The following is a 19,540-nucleotide window of genomic DNA, read 5'->3' as shown; positions in this document are numbered from 1 at the left end:
AGCACCAGCAAATGCTTAGCAAAATTCTAAGAAATTTCTCTAGAGATAAGGATGAGATGTGAAGATATGGGGAGAATGGGCATACAGTATGTGCAAAACCAACATATTGAGTGCTTAATGTGGGTGTGGCCAGTGCATTCAAGAGGAGTTTGGAGGTAGAAGAGAGAACTGTGGGTCAGAAGGCTTCTTAAGGTTTCTCCAAGGAGATGAAAATGCTGGCTCCTCAGCTCATTATGTGGTACAGCCGTAAAGGTTTTGGATTCACCTAATTTAAGTTACAGACGGGGCCTTGACTGCATTCACTCCCGACTTCGGAGTGGGTGCCTTTCCCGAGTTCCAGGCTCTGGTGCACAGGGCGGTGATAGGTGTCTGCTGGAGCAATCCCATGCGGGCACCTCACTCCTCAGTGTGCTCGCTGGCAGACTGAACTCTCCCCTCTGGCTCTCTAAACACTGCACAATGAAGCAGCCTGGTTTCAGCTTCTTGACTGCAAAGTAGCTAAAACTGCTAGTGAATGTGAGTTTGGTGGATCTTTTCATTTAAGGTGACCTTTTTACTAAGAAGTTAGTAAAGTGAAATAGGATATTTGTCTACAATATATATAAGAGCAGCAGGTGGCATTTACAGTGGGTTTTTCTGTTCAGTTAAATTATTTTGGTGTTCTTTGCTATGAATCATTAACTTGAGGATTGGCACATAAATAATGCCATTAAACATGATAAGATAAATAAATTTAGAAATAGCTGCATCTGAGAATAGATATATTCAAAACCCATGTTCTCCATTCAAATGGCATTTTTCATTTTGTCACAAGCAAGGGCCTAAAAAACTTAACAGAGATGAATTTAATCAAGGAATAAGAAATACATTAGGGCTTGAATTATATAGCACACCTCAGTCTACCGTTGATTCTTTTTTTCTTTTTTTTTTGTACCGGGGATGAACTTGAGTCTTTGCACTTGTGAGGCAGGCAGCGGAACCACTGAGCTAAATCCCCGGCCCCCTACCATTGATTCTTAAAGGCATTGGTTTTTAACCTTTTTTCTTTTAAGGTGGTAAACCCCTCTTCAAAGAAAATCTTGCTTAGAATCTGATTTTTAACAAAGAGTAAGACAGAGAGAGAGAGAGAGAGAGAGAGAGAGGAAAGAAGGTAAAAGCAGAGTGACTCTGATAGAGGCAGGGGTTGGGGCTCAGAGCTCTGCTCAGTGCCTGCCCCCTGTAGCTCTTGAGCCTCTAGAAAATTGCAGACACTACTGAGCACAGGTTGAAAAAAATCACTTTTAAGGAAAAACAAGTTAAATACTTGGTTAAAAAAAACTTAATTAAAGTTCTTAAATGCCTGTAGTTAAAAGTGTTATGAAAATTACTTGATCCTTGTAATCCACCTTTGTTATCTTTAAACAAGAGGGCTGTGCTATGATTTACTGGAAAAAATTAACTTCTTAAAGTCTGTTATATGTATATATGTATCAATACACAATAGAGAATATGTATAATTAAAAACACTTTATCAATATCTTCAAATGTGAAATAAAACAGACATAAGGATAGTTATCACACACACTTACTATAGACATAAAATTTTTTTTGCATATAGTTAGGTAATGCCTTTCTCTGAATTTATGTCTCTACAGCATCCATCAGCTTCAGACTGTGTTATAGGTACACTGTATGGACAGGAAGTTATGAGGTTAGCTTACTAACGTATTGAGAATTGAACCTAGGGCCTTGTGCCTTCTACAAAAGTACTTTAGCACTGGTCTGCATCCCCTGACCTTATTATTTCATTTTGAGACAGGTTCTCAGTAAGTTACCCTGGCTTGCCTTGAATTTGTGATCATCCTGTCTCAGCCTCTGAAGTAGCTGGGATTGTAGATCTGTACCACTGCAGCCAGGTACCAAAATAATTAATGCTTAAAAATTGTTTTTAATAACAAATCATTGGAAGTAATTTAATTTCTTCAATAAAACTGTTTTGGACTCTGAACACTTAAGTGCAAGGCACTGAAATATGGGGAATGAGAGTTTCTGCTCTCAGAGAATCTGCAGACAACTGGGGGTATAAATGAGAAAAAGCACGGGGGTGTCATGGGAATATATGGGAAGGGCTTCTAATTCGGACCTCATGGTAGAGTGACATCTAAGCTAATCTAAGGGATGAGTAATAGTTGACCAAAACAATTTGTGAAGCGTAATGATATAAGAGAGAGCTCATTAAAGGCCCACAGACAAATATAAGCATGGCATATTGTAGAAATTGCACGTGGCTGGGTTTGGTTGGTGTGTCAGTGTCACTAGAGAAACATTTAATACAAGATATAAATATATTAGTATTTACAGGCTTATGCTTACAGTGGCCACCTGCACAGTCAGGTGTGGAAGAGTTCAAAAGGGCTGTCTTTGTGCTGGAGATCTGAAGGATCCAGTCAAAGGTCAGAGGCCTGGAGGTCACTGTAGTGTCCCATGTGAGTCCATTTCACGAGGCCAAAGGGCATGCACTGGAAAGCTGGAGTCTGAGCTGGGAGCCAGGAAATGACGTTCAAGGTGAAAGTGAAGGTTGGAGCTCCTCCAAAGAAACAGAAGTGAGCCTTCCTTCTTCATTCTTTTTATTCTGTTCAGGCTACCAGTGTATTTGGTTGGTGCCACTTACACCCATGATGGGTTTTCTGTCTTCAGTAAATCCATTCGGCAACACCCAGAACTATGCTGATCCAATTAGTTGGGCATTTCTTACTCATATTGACATGACAGCTATCACAGTTGGTGCGTGATATACTAATAAACGAGTGGAAATGGTAAGAGCAGGTATCTAATCATGTTTAGTCTTGGAAATCTGAGCAGCCTGGTGCTGTGCTCTGGGAAATGGGGAGTAATTGAAAGATTTCAAACAGGAGGAAGTTAGATTGATTTGTTATTTTTCAGGAGAGAGCACTTTGGCCAACCACCATGTTGATCGTGGGGCAGCTGTTTCAGTGATAGTCATTCTTCAAGTGTAGAAGGATCAGAGAATATAGAATACTGCAAATTGTCCTACTACAACATCCCCAGTTGCCTCTCACCTTTATAAAATCTTTCTTCATGTTTATGGCTCCTTTAATCAAAACACAGGCTATAATAATTAAAAGAACAATGTGTAATATTTAATATCTATATAGATAGTTCCAAATTTATTTGGATCAGTCCTCTCTTCTAATTTATAATTTTAGTTCTCTGTTTTTAGATTTTTAGTATCTATTGGAACAAAGACCATTTTTTATATATTATAGATAATCAAAATATATGGTATAAATTATAAGAAGACTGTTTTGCTTTGCATTTCATTTTTTCACTAGAAACTATCACTTAAGCAAAACAAAGCGAAAAGTTTTTCTCATTCCCTTCCTTCCTTCCCCACTTCCTCCTTTCCTTTTTCTCTTTCCCTTCTCTTTTGTAGTATTACTTAAAAAATCTACAAGGGTCCAATCATTATATACTATTGCTAATGATACTGAATAAAATATTTCTACTAGTAATGCCTTTTGTGCATTCTGAAAGTCTTTAATTCTGCAGTATCATCCCGTAAAAGTTAAGGTCCCTTAAAGGAAAATAAGACAAGTAATAGATAAATAGAAACCAGTGGAAGTTTGTGAACAGTTCTAAGTCAGTTACAGTCCCTATGATCCTGTCACCTTCCTAAATCTTCCTCCGGCCTCTATCACACGAGAGTTTTGAAGGGTCATTCTTGATCTAAACCATAACGTGCTTCCTCTGGCCTCCAAAAAAGACTCAGGTGGATCTTTTATATATATATGTATTTAGTCTTTCCCTAAGTATCTCCAAAAACTTCACTCCAGGTGTTCCACATTCCTGGCATCTCTAACTTCTTGGAGTCTTTACTGTACTTTTAGCTTTACTCTCACAGTTTCATGTACTACCCTCTCAGGGACACATTGTCTAGTTTCTCAGGCTTCCCCTGAATGGAAAACTCAGGCCTCTCAACTCTTGAGTTCTGCATGCCTATAAAACCAGAACCATACAGATACCGCCAAGGTTTGCCACCAGCTGGAGAGTAGTCTAGTGCCTTGGATCATGATTCCAATGGCCTCTGAATGCCGGGATGGTTGAATTAGGGGGAACCAGTTCCCTAAGTTGCTCCTCTTGAGCAAAGAGACCAAGGGCTTTCTTCACAAGGCAAAGTCTTTCACTTTTGCGCTCCTGAGTCTGGGAAGGGCAATGTCTTGCTGATTTCTGAGCTGCCCTTGAGGTGAGGCATCTTCCTATTGTCCTTTTAATGCTAATCTTTTTAGCAAAGATGTTTGCCTCTTTTCCAACTTTGCAGGTATTTCCTTTCTGGTGAAACTTTGAACTTTTCAAATGGGCTCTTTTGCTTCTGACTGCTGAAAGCCCTCAGCAGTACCCATATCACAGCCTAAATGTTGCTTTGTTTTGAAATTTCTTCTGCCAGATTCATTAGTCCACTGTCCTTAATCTCAGTCTCCTGCAAAGTTTTAGGGCTTGAAAAATATGTACACAAATTTCCTGCCAAAGCCTAACATACATGATCTTGAGTCCAGCTGCCATGGAGTCTTTGTTCCCCACTCCTGAGCCTGGACTTTACTGTCTGCATTTCTGTGAGCATTCTGGTCTTTTGAGCTCTGATCATAATTTCCTATCAAGCTGAGTTTATAGCATTTTAGGGATTCTCCAGAATATTCTGAATGCCTCCTGTGAATAAATTTCAAAAACTTTTTTTTTTTTTTTTGGTACTGGGGAATCTAACTCGGGTCCTTGAACTTGCAAGGCAGGCTGCAGAACCACTGAGCTAAATTGCCAGCCAGACATTTGAGCCACATGATCAGGTATAGTCTTGGCAATAAGCTCAGTCCTTCTGGTACCAAAGTCTTAGTTACTTTCTTCATCACTGGGACTAAGTACCCAAGGCCTGCAACTTAACAGAGAAGAGGTTGGTTTTGGCTCACAGTTTCAGAAGTTTCAGTTCAATTGCAGGCACAAATGCAGAAACAGCATGGTGGAAAAGGGCCTGCCACAGAGGAAAGATGCTCACCACGTCGTGGTGGTCAGGAAGCAGAGAGTGAAGGGAGAAGCCAGGACAAGAATACACACTTCCGGTCATGTCCCCTGGGATCCCCATCTAAGCAGGCTCCATCTATAGCGAGTCATGTACAGCAACTCCAAAACCTGGGTACCTTCCAAAAGTCCTGCTTCAGAGAACAGGAGAGGTCCCCCACTTGGTGGGAGTGGTCATTCTTGATCTAAACTGTAGCATCATGTCTAGTTGAGGTTCTCAATTTCTCCTCCACTTGGATATCACTATCATTTCCAAAATTGGGGAAATTTTACTTTACTTCAATTAATAGATACTCTATGTTTTTACCCTATAGCTTGGCTCCCTCATCTAACTGATTGATTGTAGGTTTGTTATGTTAATTGTTTTCTGTAGGCCTTGTACTTCTTAGTTTGCTTTCTGGGTTTTATAAATTTTCCCTTTCTACCCTTAACAGAATGTCTTTCCCCTTTCATATTGTGATTTGCTCTTTCAACATCATTTGCTAATTTAACTCCCTTTCTGAGGATGTGAATGTTGACTTTGGCACATACTAAACCATGTTTCTTTTCATCACTGGGTCTTTTTTCTGAGTTCAATATTATGTTAGTTGATTCTTCTAAACAAATTACACCAGAACTTAATGAATTAAAATATCCTCACAGTTTCCATGCATCAGAAATATAGGAGTAGTTCAGTTGTACTATTCTAGTTCAGGATCTTTCCTTAAGGTTAAACTTAAGTTTTAAGCCAAGCAACAGTTATGAAAAGGCTTACTCTAGGCTGCAGAATCTGCCTTGGGAATAGCTCAGTCACATGACTGGTGGGTATTGGCCTCCTTCACACAGACTTCAGCTGGGTGTCCTAGTGACAGAGTGTGTTGGCTTCCATAGAAGTAGTGATCTGAGAAAGGAGAAAAAGCCTGGAGGAAAACTGTCTTTTTCATATCTGGCCTCAGAAGTTGCATAGTATCCCATTCTATGTAATGGCTAGAAAAAAGTAAGTCCAATCCACTCTAAATGGGCATGGAATTAGTCTCCTTTTTTGGAAGAATATACCTGTAAAATGTGTGATATAAGTCAGACCCACAAGCTTAAATATTGTGTGGCTTCTCTTATGTGAAAATATATGTATATGAAATGGCAAAATAAAAGGCAGGTAAATAAGAAGTAGGGTGAAGCTCACATACTTTTCCAAATTACATATTCCATTGCTTTAGAAATATTTCAATATATATGCTAATTTGCTTTATATTAAAAGTTTATCTTAATTTGTTGAAAGTTTGTGTTATCTGCTTCTGTTTTGTAAGAATCTGTTTGGTTTATGTCTTGTATTGAGTACAACTTTGAAGATAGAGAGACAATGCAATAACCATTGTCATTCTCTTATTATTCGGTTATGAAAATTTGTTTTATTTTTTCATAAAATGAAAAAATGCATTTTACATTAAAATAAAGAATATATAGACATTATAAACCACTAAGGTTTCTTTTGTTTTATATATATATATATATTTCTGTGCTGTTATCATAATTTTTGCTACACTGATTCATTGAAGAATTGTATCATTCTGATAGAATGTCACATAATGCTGTGTCCTACTATATTTGAAAAGCCACTGCTTAGTTCAGTGGTCAAGAATCTAAAATCTTTATATAAAATAATATTGATAATAATCAGGTGATATTTCAAGTTGCTTTATTTCTGTAGTTTCTCATGTTTCATTGGAATTACATAGTTGGGATCATTGTATTTCATTACATATGCCTGCTTGTGGCATTTTTAAAAATTGCTCTACAGTATTTTTGCTTCTATGAGCAGTTTTGAATGTTTTGATTGACAAATGCATAGTAATTTAAGGACATTGCATTTTAATGAAGATTCACGGGTATAAAAAAATTCACAGGTAATTGAAATAGCATCTTCTAATATATGGGCAAGTATGCTGAAATCAGAACAAGGCATTTATGTGTGGGGAGCAATCTAAATGACATCCCAGCCCCATATGCTTAATACTCACCAGAGGCTCATTATAATCCCTGGACTTTATGTGCAACAGACACTTGAGTCTGGATAGTGCTGTGCTCCATCTGCCTTTTGTCTCTAGGCTGCACAATATGAGCTTCTTTGTACTCTGGCCTTTTGCTGGCATTTATTTATTTATTTATTTATTCCACCTTGGCCTTTATTGCCATTTGAACAAGTGTATGCATGCATACATGCGTGCACTTTTAAGTTTAAAGGACCCCAGCCACTCATTCCAGAGGATTTTCTGTCGTTGCTTTCACCTAAATTGCATGCATCTCCTCGCATGGCTAGCATATTTATCTAGGACTGAGACTGCACCGTTTCTGGTTGAGCTCCCTGTGGACTTGCAGCTGCCGTAGATGGACTGTGGGCAGCCTTCCAAATCTTCCAACCATGCTTTGGACAGCATTTATTTTCAACAGACTAATCAGAGCCCTAATGTGCTTCCCTGCTGCTAGAGCCTGTGCTTTTAATTTTTATATTTTTATTCTATAAAAAATAATAGCAGTCCCTGAGTTGGCTAAATGTTTGCTAGTTACATCATAGTTCTCAGCCCCACTTTTTTTGTGGTCTTCTCATGCTATCTTTGTCTCTTTGGGGTCCAGTGGCCTTGGTTGTGTTGAGAAACCTTCCCACTCCCTACTCTCAACCCTACTTAAGGGCAAAGTCATGGTTCTTATCTCTTAATGTGAATTTGAGTTGGAATTTGGATTATTCATTTACATTGATTTGCAGTTGTGTGAAGAAAGCAACATATTTAAAGCATGAGAAGTAGGGGTAAGATAGAATTGTGATGAGACTCTGGATCTATTTTTTTTAAAGTTCCAATAAAAATGGGCAAGTAAGGTGAACAGACGCTTCTCAGAAGAAGTTCAAATGGCGAACAAACACATGATGAAATGTCCAATATTGCTGGCCATTAGAGAAATCCAAATTAAAAAGTCCACTGAGGGTTTCTCTTATATGAGAACCCAAAGAATAAATAAAGACCAAAATAAAAAATAGATAATAGGAAGTAGGGAAATAGATGATTCTCAAAGGGGAAGGGAAGGGGAAAGGAAGAAAGGGAAAGGGGATACAAAAAGGAATTAAGGTGTATATGTACATGTACCAGCTCCCCACAAAGAATGTAAACATTGTGTACTATAAATACATACTAATACATAAACACATTTTATCCTACTTGAATGGACATCATCAAGATATCAAATGTCGGTGAGGCTGAGGGGAAAAGGAACCCTTGTGCATTTTTGGTCAGAATATAAACTAGTATAATCACTATGGAAATAAGTATGGAGAGTCTACAAAGAAACTAAAAGTAGAAATTTCACCCAGCTAGTCCCCTTCTAGGTATCTTCCCAAAACAAAGACCTCATGTCACAGTGATATTTTCACATCCATGTTTATAGCTGGACGATTCATAATATCTAAATCTTGGAAGCAGCTTGTATGTCTACCAACAGATAAGTGGATAAAGAAAATGTGCCACACAATGGAGTACTACTCTGCCATGAATAAGGATAAATTTGAGTCATTTTAGGACAATAGGTGCACCTTGAGACCATAATGTTAAGTGAAATAAATCAGATACATGTTTAAATATTGCATGAATTTTCTTATATGAGAAACCCAGAGTATAAATAAATAGCAAGATAAAAGAGATAATAGGAAATAAGGAAATAGATCTTTTCAAAGGGGTAGGGGCTCAAGAGATTGAAGAGGGGAAGGAAAAGGGAACAGAATGAAAAAATATTTGAGATGTGTTATGTACATGTACCAAGTCCCCAAAAGGAATGATATGTACTGCAAACAGGTACTAATAAAAAATAAAAGTTAATAAAAAGACCCCCCTTAATTCTTTATGCTGGTTAGTTTTGAGCTATACTGAGACCCTTGTACCACTCTAAAATAAAGCAACAATAGAGTTGCTGTGAAAAGTATTGAAGATAAATGAGTAAGAAGTAATGTTAAAGAGTAGACCAAAATCGGAGTTAGTGAAGTAGGTAAGGAGAGCAAAGCTTAGATTTAGATGTTGATTTCAGAAATGGGGTGTGGCTGTCACATTGTGTTTTCAGCGACCTTTTGCTATTGATGATGTTATTGCCTGATGCCTACTTTATAGCCTTTTTCATATTTACTTTGTGCCTGACTTTTAAAAAAATTTTTAATTTTACCATTTTTTCTCTATTTCCTTTGTCTGTCTTGGTTCTTGGTTTTGGTTTTGAAAGTTTTTTTAATACTTTGTAGCAATATCTTCAAAGTAGTTACTCAGAATATAAGACATAAACTAAAAAAATTCTTACAAAAAAAGAAGCAAATAGCCAATAACACAAATATTTCTTTTCAATGAACTAAGGTAAACTAATAAAGTATAAAAGGGTGATTTTTCTATTTATAAGCTCTCCTAATTTTTGAAAACCAATGACACCCATGACCCAAATAGTAAATAACACATGTTCTTCTAAGTTATTTTGCATTTTTGTTACTAGAAATAATTTCTTCCACTAATTCAAAATATTATTAGTTTGGAAATAAATAAGTTTATGGTGAAATAGTCCAGAAGCCCTCTAATTGCTTTGCTGGGTTGTGGATAGTCTGTTTCATTGTTACCTATATTAAATTGCCACTTATTGGCTTAAAATACACATTGTTCCTAATTTTTACTTAATGACAGTATTTATGCTTTTTAAAATTAAATTTGAAAAAATATAGAGTGTAGTGTTGAATCCAAATTTTGGGCTTGTTAAAGTTTAAAGCTTACTGAGTGCCCCTTAGCTATTGGTCATCAGTTTTTTGGGTTTTTTTCTCCTGTAAAAGGATCAAACTTAGGACCTTGATTTTGTGAGGCAGGTGAAGTGCCACTGAGCTAAATCCCCGGCCCAACTGGTTATCATTTAATAGGATTTTTTTTCATTCTTTCAAAAGCTACTCACTGTCCTGTTAATTTTTATGGTAAACCGTTTTTGTAGAATTTGTGGCATTTTAATAACTGAAATGTGAGATTGAGCCTTACTTGTAAACACTGTCAAATGCTGTCTATGTGGAGTTACACGATAAGGTTAATCTTCAGGATTTAGGATGGTCTGAGCCAGATTTTAGAGGGGCCCGGTGAGGTATTGTGGATTTTGTTTCACATGGTTTCCAAAAAGTACTGAGCCAGTGTTTTCCCTATCTTAAACAGGTCATGCATACTCTTACTCCCATAATTATATTTTCTTCTTGTCCAAGAGGTTTGCCAAATGTAATATATTTGTCTATTTCCAAAATTGTAATTAAAAATCTTAAACATACAAAAAGGTTGTAAACATAATGATTATTATTAAACCCATCTACATTTTTTCAGCTTTCTCATCACTTAAAAAAATTCTTGCCCTTATTTATCCTTACCTAGCCGCTCCTCCTACGACCATGATATTATTTATTCCTGTGTTACAATTCTGGCACTGTCATGTATTTCTTTTATTCTGCTTTAAAAAATTCTCAAAGGTGTAGACTATTGGAGAGGACTAGGAGTAGATAAGGTCATTAGGGTGAAGCCCCTACGAATCCTGGTGACTTTTTTTTTCATTGTTTTCTTCATTTTTTTTTGAGACAGGGTCCCACTATGTAGTTCAGGCTGGCCTTGAATTCACTGTGTAGCCTAGGCTGGCCTTGAACCCTTGGTGATCCTTCTACTTCAGTCTCCCCTGTGCTGGGATTATGGAATTAGCCTCCACACCCAGTTCCTGATGACTTTAAGATGAAGGAGAAGGAAAAGGACTAAAAGAGAGACATACACACAGATGTTCCTATCTTTGCCATATGATGCTCTGTGCCTCCTCAGGACTTTGTCAGTGAGAGGGCATCTCTAGATGAAGACCCTCCACCTTATGCCTCCAGAGTCATGGGCCAAAATACATTTCTTTATGGAATAGTCTGCCTTAAGTATTTTGTTGTACTAATGAAAAATGTACTACAACATAATATATTATCTAATATTTCTCATTATAAAGTGAAAGAAATAAGATGGTCCTAAAATGGTGTGTCACACTGAAAAACTGTTTGGCTTCTATAGAACTGATGGTTCCAAAGCTGTAGTTCATCAGTTGTTACCTTTTCCCTTGTGTTAATCAAATGTATCCAGGTGTCTTTGGTTTTTCACATGCTTAGGCTTTGTTGCTGAGTCAATTTATTGGTAATGGGGTCAGCTGGAAGGATCCATGGACGATGGCGCTCCTTGATCATGTGTTGTTATTTACTTGTTTCGAATGATCTTGTTTTAAGTCCCCATGGAGAAGTGCTGTAGTTTGTTATATATGGGGTCTTAACATAGTGTCTAGCACAAAGGAGGTACTTAAGATTGAGAGAATGAAAATGGAAACACATTCCACATGGGCAGCAGCCATGCTGGCCTATTCTACATTATTCATTCCTTGGTATAATTCCTGGACACATAGTAGGTGACCAATAAATTCATAAATGTAGAATGATTCAAGAATTGCATGCCCAGGTCTACCTGGATTCCTATGCTTATATTCTCTGAAAGTCATAATTTGAATTTCCCCTTTGATTTATTATTGTGATCAAAAATTACATTTTATATAAGATAATGCTTTGTAACTTGTTGTTTTCCTGTTATCTTCAAATCGTCCACATAACTTTTAAATAGTTTTTATAATTGGGATGACCTGAGGTATATTTATCTACTTAGTTGCTATGGATAAGTGATTGGTGACTTTGTGCAAGATGAAATATAAGCAGATTTAAAATGATTTTAGATGAATTCGTGCACGATCCAGCCATAGTAAGCTGTTAGGGGAAAGAAAGAAGCTGATAGTGTAGGTTGTTATGCAGTTGAGGTCAGCATCACCAAGAAACTTTCACCTGCTATATACCAAGTGGGAATTATGCTTTCAACTGAATCTGAATGCTTATTTAAAAATAACCCCAGTTTAAGTACCTCACCAATAAACCAGGTGTGTGTACTACTTAAGCAGCAATTTTCTCAGGAGCAGTGTGTTGAACCTACATGACTTGCACACATTATGAGAAGAATGGAGTAACTGATAAAAATTACTCTGTTTTTGCCAGAAATAGGTTTAGCACCACATTGTTGTTGCTTGAAGAAATTTTCTCTGAGGAAGCTGGTGGCAGATGTTGTTAGTTTGGTAGTTTTGAAGTATTCATAGAATACCAGATCACCTGAGTGATTCTTTGACAATTTTTATAGACCAGTAAGTGCCTTACTTAATAACAAAATACGAATGCCATCAAACTTTGAAAGTTTGATTTGGTATGACTTGACGTGGAAATATAATGTTCATGTCTTCAATTGTTACGGCTTCTTTGGTATTTAAGTGGTGGCTGGAGTCATTTAGCAGTGGTTTATAATCTTGAGATACAGACATCCTTCACAGGTTAGAGAGGATAGGACTGTACTAAGCCTTGTCTTTTGAGCTTTTGCAAATAATGACTGCTTGCAGTTTGTTCTCAGAGTAACTTTCATTTTTCTCCTCCCTTGGCTTGGGGCAGGACCTGCCTGCACACTGTCAGATTGGGTGCCTCCCACTGTTCCTTGGTGATCTCTCAGTAGAAAAACACCTGGCCTGACTTTGCTGTCCAAGGAACGGTGACTGGAGATGCTGTGAGCAGTGGGGTTGTGGGAAAGAGAAGTGAAAGAGCAGCAGCTTTCAGGTCTTTACCTGTATTTAAAGTGTGTGTCTGTGTTTTCATGATTTGCCCTGATTCTTCTTCTCTGCAGCCCTTTTTAACTAGTCTTTTAATAAAAGCTAGCACTTTATTTTTTCTTTTCGACATTTAAAAAGACTCAAACCTAAGAGGCAACTTCAGTATCTTCTTGTAGTCAATAGTAACTTGAGTGTTTGTCTTAGTATCTGCTAAAGTCCTGGAAAAAAATGATTAAGAAATGTTTGCTAGGCCTTGAAAGGACATTAGAAAATATGTCTAACCCCCTGCCCTGCCCCTCGATACATGATACCGCTGAGGCCTAGAAATGACTTGTTCAGGTCATATGGCTAGGTATGGGCTGAGAATGGAATCCACCACAGGGCTCCTGACTCTCTTACTGTGCTCCTTTCTAGGGACCGTGGTGACTGAGTGGAACAGGATTATGTGGAGAATATAGATTAGACATGCAGGGTGGCTTGGAATTTAGGAATGTGAATTTGATACAACTACCAATGCTGCCCCCATCCCTGTTACTTATTTACTTCTGCACAGTACCTTGTAACTGGGTTAGCTGAGGCATCTTCATATTTAAAAGTAGTCCTCATTCTATGTTGCACATATCCTAACCTAGTTTGTAAAGGTCCATACATAGGGCTCTGTGAACAGAAAAGAGAGTACTTACTATACTTACATTCTGTGGGTCTTAGTGTAAAAGTAACAAACATTTGACAGACCACCAAAACACCCACATATCAGTATTTTCCAAACTTGCTCGATTAAGGGAATCACCTGTGGTGTTCTCTTTGGAGGACTGTGTAGGAGTGGGAATCTGTTTTAAGCATATCGGTCAAGGCAAACTTGGAAAACTTTACCCCAGGGTGGGGAATTAGCTCAGTGGTACTGGTGCTTGCCTCACAAGCACAAGGTCCTGAGTTCCATCCCCAGTACCAAAATAACAACAACAACAACAAAACATTACCCTCCTTGAAACTACTGAAACTGTAAATGAGGAGTTGATATTTATTTTAGAATTACGTCGTTTCTCTTTGGCACAGTATCTAGTGTTTTTCTCTGTGACATCAGAATGCTTAAATTATTGGTGGACTCAGATATTTCACAGTCTGGAATTCGCAGGTTTATTTGTGTTTTGGAGAACATTAAAAAGGAAAGATAGGTCAGTGAACTTGAAAATTTAATAAAAGTGTTATTTGATAACTGATAACTTCAGTTAGAAGCATTTTCAGAGAGACTCGGCTGATGAAATGTAACGTAGGAGAAAATGCCTCTTTTGTGTCCCGAAGATACTGATGTAATGAATATACTACCGTCATTCTTCATTTGTCAAGTCATGCAGAAGATAAGTGGAATTTTTGTAAAACAGTCCATTGAAAAAGTATATTGAATCTCTTGTGGAAATGTATAAAAGGGGCAAGTAAGGGTGTTTGGATTGTAGGTGAGTGATCGTATTGCAGAGATATTACTGTAGTTTCATTAAGGGGCTTATAGTCAAGCTGGGTGTGTATGAAGGAAACATGTCAAGCAAGTTTAGTATTTCAGGAGTGCAGTGGTTGAGGCTGCTCACAGAAGCATTTAGCACGTTGGGCCAAACACATTTCTTGGGTACCAGATGTAGGAACTCGTAAGCAATTTTACTTAAAATTACAGTTGTTAGATGAGTTGGGATGAAAGCATGTTTTTAAATTGCTTGTTTTCTAAAGTTAGTCTGCAGTTACACTTATTTCAGTTAGATATAAAAGATTACTAGTTTGGGTGAAGGTAATGATATGTGCAATATATGTTCATAAAGCTGTAAGAAAAATAATTTTATTCTTTATTATGAGTACATATAACCCCCATTGATGCCAGCCACAGCAGGATATTAAGAATTAACCACGTTTGATTATTATATTTTCTTATAATACAGTAAAGATTTTAAGGGAATTTTAGTGATTGGAATATTCATAGACTAGTTTCACTAAAAGTGTAGGTTGAGAAACTTTAGTGGGTTTTACAAGTTAATTTAGTGATTTGCTACTGGTGGGTTTTTACATTATTTTTAGTTGTAGGGATTGAACCCGTGCCTTTGCACATGCTAGGCAAGTGCTCTACCCCTGAGCTTACCATCCCAGCCCTAGCATCTAGCACTGTTTTGTTCTTGTTTTTGTTTTTGGTACCGGGGATTGAACTCAGGCCCTTGTGCTTGCTAGGCAGGCGGTGGAGCTATTGAGCTAAATCTCTGGCCCTTAGCAGTGTTTTGAAAAAATGAAAAACAGTCTGAAAATGATAGTCCATCAACAGTAATGATAAATAATTTTTGGTAGAACTTTCAGTTACTTATTTGTTGTGTTGTGTGCAAATGTGTATATGTGAATGAGTACTAGGTTGCTATAAAACATACTTGTTCATGGATATATGGTCAAGAAACATTGAAAGCCATTGTCCTAGTTTATAATTTTGTCAGAGCCAGAAGACTAAGTTCGCTATTGTCATGTCACCCTCGCTTGTATGTATCTTCTGAAGGAAAGAGGCCTGAAAATGAAATGAGAAGAGGCTTTTGAAAGAGACTTTTGCAGCTAAATAACTGTAACAGTTTGTGTGTCATATAAAGTAGTGATACTCATTCCTCATGTGTTCCTGTTGTCTCATATGTCAAGTGTAAATTATATGTTTTCCTGGGTAAAATCTTCAGAAGTGACTGGGCAGATTTTAATTATATACTTATTTGTTTTTTCATATTATTGTCTTTCTTCCTCTTCTTTGCTTTGTCTTTATGCCTATATGTCTCAGTCTTTTGTGTTTCCTTCTCTGTTATCTATCTTTTGTTTCATTTCTGTAATACGAATATTATCACAACATTGCTTGTATTCCTAGTGTAACTTTTAGGAATAAAGGCCGATATACTGTCTTTTATGGCATATAGTTAGTCTAAATTGCATTTCTCAACCTTTCTGGACGTGTTCTCAAGAGGGCCAGAAATGTTGGATCACCTTGTGAGCAAGTTGGGTGTGGCCTTAGGGCTGAGGAGTCTCTTGGTTGCGTTAAGGAATGCTCCAGTTGCTCTGATCTAGTCTTGGAGAAAGCAGGAGTCCTCTGTGGGCTGCCTCTGCCATCTTCTCACTTAGCCTGCTTTTTGCAGTGTTGGGTAGCGCATGGAGCTTGTCAAAGTGAGCCAGTGAACAAGCTGGCCATTTGCCTTTCCCTGCCAGGAGAGTTCTTTACCTGTGATACTAGGTTTGGCTCCAATAAAGAAGCATATAAATATATATATATGAGAGACAGGGCTTCACTGTGTAGCTCAGGCTGGCCTTGAACCTATGGCAATCCACCTGCCTCAGCCTTCCATGGGATTACAGTTCCACCACACCTGTGAGAAGCATATCTTGATCTCCCATTATTTTGTTTTTCATTGCATGAGACAGTTAAGGGATCTTCTGATACTAGGAAGATCTGAAAATTAACTAAATATTTACAGGGCTAAATGAGGATCAGTAATTATATGTATTGAGTTCACACATAGTGATTTTTTTTCCTGTTGTGTCATAGATTTCTTTGTCTTGGTAGGATCAGTTCAACTACTATAGCAAAGGCCAATAAAGCAGAAGTTTAAACATGGTAAATAGTGGTTTATGTCTCATTTAACCCTCTGAGTGTAAGCAGTGAAGGACAGTTACGGTACCTCCATGGTGTTGGGGCCCTAGAATCCTTCTGTTTTGTAGCTTTGCCACATTTAATGTAAAGCTTTTATGCTATAGCTTGAGATGACTGTTCTTGTTCTTACCACCACACTATTGGCATTCCATTTATGAAAGAGGGAAGGAATAGCGAACGCAGCTTCCTTTAAGGTTGCAACCAGAAAGTGTATACCTGCTACTGCTGTGCCATTATGTAGACCTAGTCACATGGTCATGCTTGCCTGCAAAGGAGGCTGGGAGATACTCTTCAGCCCCCTGCCTTAGAAAACATCTGTGAAGTATAAGGAGGATCTCCACCATAATAATCAGCAACAACAAAGGTTTACTTATTTTGTTCTAACTCATTATTGTGTTATGGTGAGAAATTTTCCAGTGGTGTTTTTAAGTAGACTTGAGCTACTGAAAAGAGGTAAGCTGAATTAATCCCTCTTTGGGGTTGTAAATCAAATTCATTCTAATAGTTATAGGGGTGAGTGTGAACTATGTTAAGAAACAAGGTTACTTTTCTCTGTTATTTTTCTTGTGTTTTTTTTTTTTTTCTCCCTTCTTAAGGCTAAATTCATACTTGTTTTTGTTTTGTTTTGTTTTGTTGTTCCTAGGCATGGCACAGTCACAAGGCTGGATGAAAAAGTACTTCAAGGCCTTTTGTAAAGGCTTCTTTGTGACAGTGCCTGTGGCGGTGACTTTCCTGGACCGGGTTGCCTGTGTGGCAAGAGTGGAAGGAGCGTCCATGCAGGTGAAAATGAATTCAACTTCATTTTTTAAAGCACAGGCTTTATTATTTCTTAAGCACCAAAAAATGAGAGTTGTAGTTCTTATTTCTATGCTGGAAACTGAAAGGTTTTAAAAAGGCATTGCAATGCAATTTCACTTTACTAAATTTCTTCATAAAATCATATAAAAATAATAATAAAATGCACTACTATTAAAATCAGGGGAGAGGTGAATCAAAATAAGTATCAAATACTTCTCATGATGAATTTGGGTTTCTTTCTGAGAACTGTAATAGGGATTCTGAGAAATTTTATCGACACCAGTTTCTGTGAATATGGCCATATTTGAATATCCTTGTAAGATCAGTTTGTTAATACAGTTGTAGGATGGGTTTGGGTCAAAGTCAGTTGTTCTACCAATACCTGATTTCAGTTTGTAGAAAAGTCTAGATCATTGATCCCAAATATCCTAGTGTGCTTTTTAAGCAAGTTGCTGATTGAAACTGTTGAGTGCCATAAACTGGGCATGGTGCTACTAATCAGTAATCTCAGCACTGTGGGAGGCTGAGGCAGGAGGATGACAAGTTGAAACCAGGCCTGGGCAACTTATTGACTTAGCAGGACCCTGCCTCAAAATTAAAAATAAAAATAGTAAGAAAGGCTGTGGGTATAGCTCATTGTGAAGTGCTGGGTTCAATACCAAGTACTGAAAAGGAAAACAAAATGTTAAGGACCGTGGAATTACGTTGGGGTGGACATTTCCAAAAGCTATATGTGAATACTTTATAGCCTTCTGGAATAACTAGAGAAAATTTTGCTGTTCTACAGTTGAGCATTCTGTTCTGCAGTTCTACATTTTGAACCTCACTGTATGAGCTCATGTAGGTAGGCAGTCTTTGCATTTTGTAATATGATTTAGTTTGTCTCATTATTAGCATGTATTAAGTTCCTGCATTGTGACAAATAGCTTTGTAAAACAATAAATACATACTTCTGAGAAATTAAAATTATATAGAAAATAAGCAGCTTAACTGTTTTCTTCTTGCTTTGGTTAGACCTCATTAAGGGTGTAGACATCAGCTTTAAGGAGTTATGATGAATTTATCTTACTTATTGTAGTTATGGTATTGAAAATCAGACTCCTTACTGAGTTCTGGTAGTCAGTGGGATAAAGGAGGTCAGCAGACTCTTAGAGTGGGTGCTCTTTGGATGCAGCTAAAGGTTGAAGGCAGGGCTGCCTTTGTATTTGGTTCTGACTGCATCCTTTGAGCATGGTTAGGCCCTGCTGGTCGGGGGACTCTGACCTGAACTTTGTCTTGCAGTTCCCCTCCATAGCAGGTCACCAGCCAGAGCAAACTGACCACTTACTTTGAATACAAAAATGTTTAAATTCTGGGGTACAGTAAACATAGGCAGAGTGATTTACTGATATATGACTGTATTTATTTATTTTTAAAGGGCTCAAACTCAGGACCTTGTGCTTGCAAGTCAGGTGCAGTACCACTGCACTAAATCCCTGTCCTCATATTTCTAAATACAATTTAATGCATTTAACACAGATTGAATTTTATAATTTCTGCCTCTTTATTCCTGAATTCCTAAAAGCCTGATCTAATCTTTAGAGAAATATAGCCCCTTTTTTGGTAGAGCTTTTGAGTCAGATTTTTCATTTCAGATTAAAACTGCCTTCTCCACAGCAGCTCAAACCACATTTTGGTCCCTTGGGTTCCTTTGAATCCAGCCATGGGTTTGTATCTTTGAGTGATCAAGAATGAGATTCATGATTTTCTCCAGTTTCTTTACTTTTGTCTTGCTACACAACCATGTAGAAGCCATGAGAAAATATTTTCCAGAATAAAAACCTCCTTACTGTGGATCTCATAATAGCCGAGAGGATCATGTGGCAATCGAGTATTCCAGTCTTCATATAACCCATTACATTCCTATTAAGCACCCATGTTTATGACTCTGAGAAATGCCAAGAAGATTCATTAAAAATGTATGATTTTTACAAATTAATTTTATTGGTACATTTAATGTAGACATTATAATGACATTCATTGTTGGAAATTTCTACCTTTACATATCCAATCTTGGTTCTTATTTTTTCCCCATTCCCTTGCCCTCCCTTCAACCCCTCCTCCCTCCATATCTACAAAGACTCTGTGATTGTCTTATGCAAGGACAAGCCTTATTATCAGTGAAGATGGTGTTAAACCTTGTCATTCCCAAGTGCAAGTCCATGGACTAATGATGTCAGCCTTGCATGAGATGCCTTGGTATCTGCGCATTAACATTGCCTTTAGTATTTTCGGGTCCCACCTCCACAAGAAATGAAACTTACTACCTTGGAAATTTGTTTAGTTCAAATGAATTGTATATTATTATATATATAT

General features: G+C 37.5%; 1 protein-coding gene across 7 annotated transcripts in view; it reads left to right on the top strand.

Moving 5' to 3' along the window:
- Immp2l (inner mitochondrial membrane peptidase subunit 2) overlaps positions 1-19,540 on the top strand; it is a 980,466-nt gene that overhangs the window by 24,361 nt on the left and 936,565 nt on the right. For all 7 annotated transcript variants that reach the window (XM_033756935.1, XM_010643388.3, XM_010643389.3 and 4 more), the window contains exon 2: positions 17,031-17,167. In XM_033756935.1, coding sequence (XP_033612826.1) covers positions 17,033-17,167 — 135 coding nt within the window. In that variant the 5' untranslated portion in view covers positions 17,031-17,032. The remainder of the gene's footprint in view (positions 1-17,030; positions 17,168-19,540) is intronic.

Source organism: Fukomys damarensis, unplaced genomic scaffold (assembly GCF_012274545.1).
Source record: "Fukomys damarensis isolate Sample0158 unplaced genomic scaffold, DMR_v1.0_HiC HiC_scaffold_4, whole genome shotgun sequence".
Classification (NCBI taxonomy): domain Eukaryota; kingdom Metazoa; phylum Chordata; class Mammalia; order Rodentia; family Bathyergidae; genus Fukomys; species Fukomys damarensis.
Note: the sequence above shows the minus strand (reverse complement) of the source record. Positions and strands in the feature narration are given on the sequence as shown.